At 59.5% G+C, this 5,740-nt stretch overlaps 1 protein-coding gene across 2 annotated transcripts; it reads right to left on the reverse strand.

Moving 5' to 3' along the window:
* Positions 1–280: 280 nt before the first annotated feature.
* KLK10 (kallikrein related peptidase 10) lies at positions 281–4,651 on the reverse strand. Of its 2 annotated transcripts, none has more exons than XM_090260119.1 (6): positions 4,549–4,651; positions 4,045–4,149; positions 3,159–3,336; positions 2,297–2,571; positions 1,960–2,093; positions 281–773 (listed from the first exon to the last, which is right to left on the reverse strand). In XM_090260119.1, the coding sequence occupies exons 2-6, from the start codon at positions 4,133–4,135 to the stop codon at positions 621–623; spliced, it is 831 nt and encodes a 276-aa protein (XP_090116245.1). In that variant the 5' UTR covers positions 4,136–4,149; positions 4,549–4,651; the 3' UTR covers positions 281–620. The 2 variants fall into 2 exon arrangements, with proteins under 2 accessions (XP_090116245.1, XP_090116244.1); XM_090260118.1 differs by having other exon boundaries at positions 4,045–4,144; positions 4,549–4,650.
* Between the last annotated feature and the right edge of the window lie 1,089 nt (positions 4,652–5,740).

Below are 5,740 nucleotides of genomic sequence, written 5' to 3' on the forward strand. Positions count from 1 at the left end.
GAAGAAGGAAGTGGCTCAGAGGTGCTCCACAGAACGGCAGAGGGGGGTGGACAATGTGATTTTCCCATCAGCCCTTAGGAATGGGGATGGCGATGGTGTGAGTGTGGGGAGGTTGGGTTGGAAACTACCCCCGTGCTTTTCTGCCCGGGACACAGAGTCACACGTGTTCGTACCAGGACCTGTTCGCACATCATGACAACAAACGACATGTAGTCACAGCTCACCACCCTCTGTGCTAACGCTTTACTGAAAATTACCGTAGTGACCCATGCACACGTGATTTCAGTCTCCATACAACCCATCTATGGCGTAGGCGCTTCTGTGTCCCCACTTTCCAGAGAGCTCCTTGGCTTGCCCAAGGTCACAAGGCAGGGGAGGGTACAGGAAGCCAAGGTGGGTGACTGATCACCCCTCCTCCCCGCTTTTGAACAAAACTTTGCCTCCACTTCCTGTACTCCGGCTTTACCATGGGCAGAGAGCATCAGTGGACCAGGAAGAGGGGGGAAGAAGAGAGGTGTTAGCAGGCAAGAGTGGGTGGCAGAGGTTTGAATGGGGCAGGGCAGTCCAGCTGACTGGGCAGGAAGCGTGGCAGATGGCGAAAAAATGGCGGGACCGCCGGGTCAGTTGGAGCGAATGGTTCTCTCGATCCAGGAGGTGTATTTGCAGATCTGTGTGTAGACAGCTGGATGCTGAGCAGAGCCGCAGGGGTAAACCCCCCAGGAAAGGATGCCCTGCAGGGTCTCGTCACAGACCAGAGGGCCGCCGGAGTCACTCTGTGGGGAGCAGGAATGAGAGGTCGAATAAATACACCAGTGTGAGGGCTGCCACGCGAGGATCTGAGGGAGTGATGCGGGTGGCGGGGGAGGGGTTTGGGATAAAGACGAGGCTCAGGTGGGTTTGGAATTAGGTACAAAGTGCAGTGGGAGGTGGTGGAATTGGGCTTGGGTTATGGCTGTTGGACTGAGCAACGGAGACGTGATGGAGCTGAGACTCTAGCACCTGTTAGGTGAGGGGATGGAGGTGCATCTACAGAGAGATGGGGTCGGGGCTTAGGAGCGGGCCTGCTGATGGGAACAAGGCTCAAGAGGGCGTGGGAAGCAGGCAGGGCTGAGCCCAGGTTCGAGGACAAGAAGATGGGCGTGAGGCGGCGAACTTGGCCGTGGAGACAGGAACAAAAAGGCGGCTATGTAATGAACCTGCCAAGCTCAGGGGTCTGCAGGGGAGGCTGGCCTGCCCAGAGACTGGGGCAACCACAGAGCATGGTCTATTCAGAGAGCCCTAAGTGGGCAGGTCATGGCCGGTAGCCACGTCCCAGGCCAGCAGCTTTCTTAGCCAGGGTCTGTCTTTTTTTTATCTTCATCAAACACGACCCGAGTTCTTCTGTGTCTAGGATAACATGCCTTTGAAATGGGAGAGTGATCTTCTTTTCCAGACCCCTCAGGGGTAAAATAGTTGGCAGCAGATCAAGACCCTAGAAGTCCTTGTTAACTTGTGGCCCGCATGCCTTCTCTGTAAATGTCAGAGGTTACCTCTCCGGTACCCGCCAAGGGAGAAACAGTGCGTATCTCCTCGTATTGCTTGGGAGCCCGTCTGGAGACTTCCCAGCTTGCCTTTCTCCTGCCTCCCGAACCGGCCACCAGTGGATTTGATGGAACCTGCTTACTTCTCTCCTTTAATTCTGAGTGTACTTAATAAACTAGGGAACTGCTTTTCTCCGGAGCATTTTCTCAATCCGATGATATCTCGCTTCCAGGCATAGCCTCAAACTTTTGACTCACACGAAATTTCTGTATAGGTTCGCACGTACTTTCACGGACAGGGATAAAGTTGGGGTAGGGACAGGATAGTGTTGGATGTGTGGGTGACGTCTGGCTGGGTGGCTACAGGCTGGGGACAAGGGTGGGGTCCCCTGCTTTTCCATAAACTGCCTATGCTCATCCCATGAGTCACAGACCCTACCTGGCAGGGGTCCTCGCCCTGGTCCAGTCCTGCACACATCATGTTGTTGGTGACCACGCCAGGGTAGAAGACATCACACTCCTGGCGGCTCAGGATAGTGACTCTGGAGCAGCTCAGGCCCCTGTTGTACTTCACTAATGGGAGAAAGCACCAGCTTGTCCAAGGACCCAGTCCCAGTGCTCCAGGGCCCGGGAGTCCAGACACCCAGACTGTTCCCATTCTCCAGCCCCGCCTCCCTCAGACCCAGGGGTCCGGGCCCCCAGCCCCTCCTCCCTCAGGCCAAGGAGTCTTGACCCCCAGCTCCTCTTGCCGGAGATACAGAGCCCCTAGCTCTTGCCTCTTCGTGTGGCCGTGGTGCCCCAGCCAGCCACCTGGCATTGGTCCCCGGGCCGAGCACAGCTGTAGGGCAGGCGCAGGGCCTGGATGCGAGGTCCGAGCACAGCAGGCCTGCCCAGCTTCAGCAGCATGAGATCATGCTCATCTGTCCGCCTTGGCAGGATCGGGCCAGAGCCCTCGTGGTACTTGGGGTGCATAACAGAGAGAGTGGTTCTGCGGAGCTGTTCCCCCTGGAGAAGCAGCAGGTGGTCATCCCCGACTCGCGCCCACAGTTGCCTGGAGAAGGAAGAGCCATCTGGAGGCAACGCCTTTGTAGAGACGGACCATAGACGCTGAGTCCCTGGGGAGGCTGGCACAGGCCGTGGGGTGGGGGAGACACCTGGATCCTTGAAGGGGGCACAGACTCCTGGGTCTGAAGCAGGAGCCAGTGGAGGGGAGGAAAATTGGGCACCTGAATTTTCAGGACAGGGGGAGGAACAATCAGGTGTTCGGATCCCTGGGTTCTGCTGGGGTTCTACCTGGGTCAGCCTCTCCTTTCCTGCCTCCCTTAGGGACTCATGAGATGAACAATTTTAGTTTTAAACTCCTAACCACAGCAGACCTTGACTTCTGTCTGTTGCACACAACTATCTCCACTTCAGTGGAACACAAGCAGAATCAGGATGCGTCTGGAAAGGCTGAGATGGACCACACCGCCCCCTGGCGGCCATAGCGCAGCCCCATCTTTCCTCCTACAGGAAGCCCTCCAGAACTGACTCCACACTGAGCTGGGAGAGTTCCATACCCTCATCCCGTTGTGCCCAGCCCTCCATGCCCCCTCCTCCCTGAGGCCTGCTTCCACAGCGCCCGAGGAGCTCCCCTACTTGTTCCCGCAGTGCGCGGCCGTGAGCACCCAACTCTTGTCCACCAGGACACCCGCGCAGTGGAACGAGAGGCCATTGAAGAGGGAGACCTGCCAGGGCTGCGAGCCGCGCGCGCACGGGCCGCCCGAGGCCTCCGCGTCCCAGTCCGTGTCGTTTCTGGGGGACACCGCCTCTGCAGCTGGAGAGAGGAGCTGGCGATTAGAGCAGGCAGGACAGCGCAGGGCAAGGACTGGGTTTGGGGTCCGAGCGTGGCCTTGGGATGGAACTGGGGGTGCGGAGGAGGGGCGCAGACAGAACCAGGGAGAAAGCAGGAAGTGGGGGCGGGGAGGGGAGGGTCTTGCTGGAACCTAATGGAAGTTGACGAGGGAAAAAGGTGTGAAAGTGGAAGAAGGCGGGGACGGGGAGAGTGGAGAAAGGGGACCCAAAAGGGTGGATCCGGAGGGGCGGGGACGAAGGGGGCGGGGAAAGCGCAGGGCGGGGTAGGCGAGGAGTAGGCGTGGGAACAGCGCCACGGGCTGGAAAAGGGGGCTAAGGCAAAAGCGAGCGATAAAATAGGGCGGAGGAAGAAGGGACCGGGACAGAACCGGACGGAGTGCGGGGACGGGATCAGCACCCGGTGGGGTCAGGGGCGAGGAAAGGGGGCCGAGAGAGAAAAGGGGGAGTGTGGAGGTGCGTCGTGGGAGGGGCGCGGCCTGGGCGGGGGCGGAGCATCGTGGGCGGGGCTAGGCGAGGGGCGGGGCTGGTGAGGGCGGGGCCTGCTCCCGGCAGGTGGGCGGGTGCTGGGGTCCCAAGGGCAGGAGCAGAGTGCGGGGGATGGCGGTGAGAGCTCACTCTCCCTTCGCCCCGGGTCTCGGCGCCTCCCGCCAAGCCCTGACACCCGCCTCACCCCAGAGTTGCGCCATCAGCAGCGGCAGCAGAAGCTTCGCCTGGGCCTGGGCGCCAGAGGCGGCGGAAAGGTGGAGTCGTGGGGGTCTCATGGCCGGAACCTGGGCTTGGGGGGGGTGGCGAGGAGCGGGTTAAAACAGATGTCGTAACCAAGCCCCTCATCCCGCCGTGCCCGCCCGCCTAGCCTGGGCTACGCCAGCCCGCGGGGACCCGTGGAACCTGAGACCCACGACCTCAGGGCCGGGCGGACGGGCGATTCCATCTGGAACAGCGGTAATGGGCGCAATTATCCTAATGATGTCCTGGCTGCGTCCTCCCGCCCTTCCTAAGCCGCAGGGGAGCGCCCTCCCCGGCCGGGACTGTCCCGGCTGCCAGCCTCTTGGCACGTGGGGTTTCACCCTCCTGCTCAGGCAGGTTGGGGGTCTGAAGGGAAATTGAGGCTCAAGCAGGGCTCCTGCCCGCGATTCGAGGATCCCCAGCCACAGTGATGTGCTTCCCGCCTCACCTGGGAGTCACCGAGAGGAAGGAGGGAGGGGACTCCGAAGTACCTCTACCCTGTCGTGTGGGCCGCCTGGATCCTCTGCCCAGGGACCCCTGGCCAGGCCTTCCCTTTTAACCTCGCAGAGCCCGGAAACTACCCCACCCTCCCCCCAGGGATTCACCCCCTCCTTTTTCCTCTCCCTAATTATACCGTGGGTGTGGCTGGCACCCAACCTGGGCCCCAGATTCCTGCTCTGGGAGGAACCTGGGAATACAGGCTTCTCCCATTGCCCGAAACACCCTTTTGAAACTGGATTTCCTTGAGGATTTCCCTAGATCTCTTGCTTCAAGAAAATCTTCCCAGCTCCGGCTGGTGTGGCTCAGTGGATTGAGCGCTGGCCTGTGAACCAAAGGGTTGTGGGTTCAATTCCTGGTCAGGGCACATGCCTGGGTTGGGGGGGCCTGTGTGAGAGGCAACCGACTGATATTTCTCTCCCTCTTTTTCTCCTTCCTCCACCCCTCTCTGAAAACAAGTAAATAAAATAAAATTTTCCCAGGTAGGGAGTGAGGGCATCCAGGGTGCCCGGGTGCCCAGGTAGCCCAAGGGTGTTGGAGACAGGTGATCCTGAGCCAAAGAGAAGAAAATAAACAGGGAAGTGCACACCTGGAGTGACAGCATAAGAAACGCCAGAAGGCTGCCAGGGAGAGAAGGAGCCAGAGACAAAGACCCATCTGTGCCTGAGTCCAACCCCACAGCCAGAGCAGTGGGCTCAGTATGTGTCCCAGTTCCAGCCCCCGTGTGTGTTGGGGGGTTTCTGTGTCATCCCCACGAGTAGTCACCTCACATCCTCCCTGTCATCTGTGTGTCTCCAGGTGACAGGCGGGCCCATGAATCACAGGAGGCTGCAAAGAGGAGTCAACATCACCTCAGCCAACTTCCTCATTTCAGGTGAGGAATGGGAAAGGTTCAGAGAAGGCAGTGCCTCATGGGAGGTCACACAGCAAATCCGCCTAACAAGCAGGAGGCGCCAGCCCCAGCCCTGGGCTCTTACCCCTCATGCCAGCTACCCTGGGTGTGGGACTGCTTGCCTGGCAACTTCTGCAGCAACTTCTCTAGCAAGACATAAGTGAATTCTAGAGGCTGTCCAGCTCAGCGCTGTCTAATCGAACTTTCTGCAACAACGGCAGTGCCCAGTATGTGCTATCTAACAGGACAG

Source organism: Furipterus horrens, unplaced genomic scaffold (assembly GCF_987537825.1).
Source record: "Furipterus horrens unplaced genomic scaffold, mFurHor1.1.pri manual_scaffold_13, whole genome shotgun sequence".
Classification (NCBI taxonomy): domain Eukaryota; kingdom Metazoa; phylum Chordata; class Mammalia; order Chiroptera; family Furipteridae; genus Furipterus; species Furipterus horrens.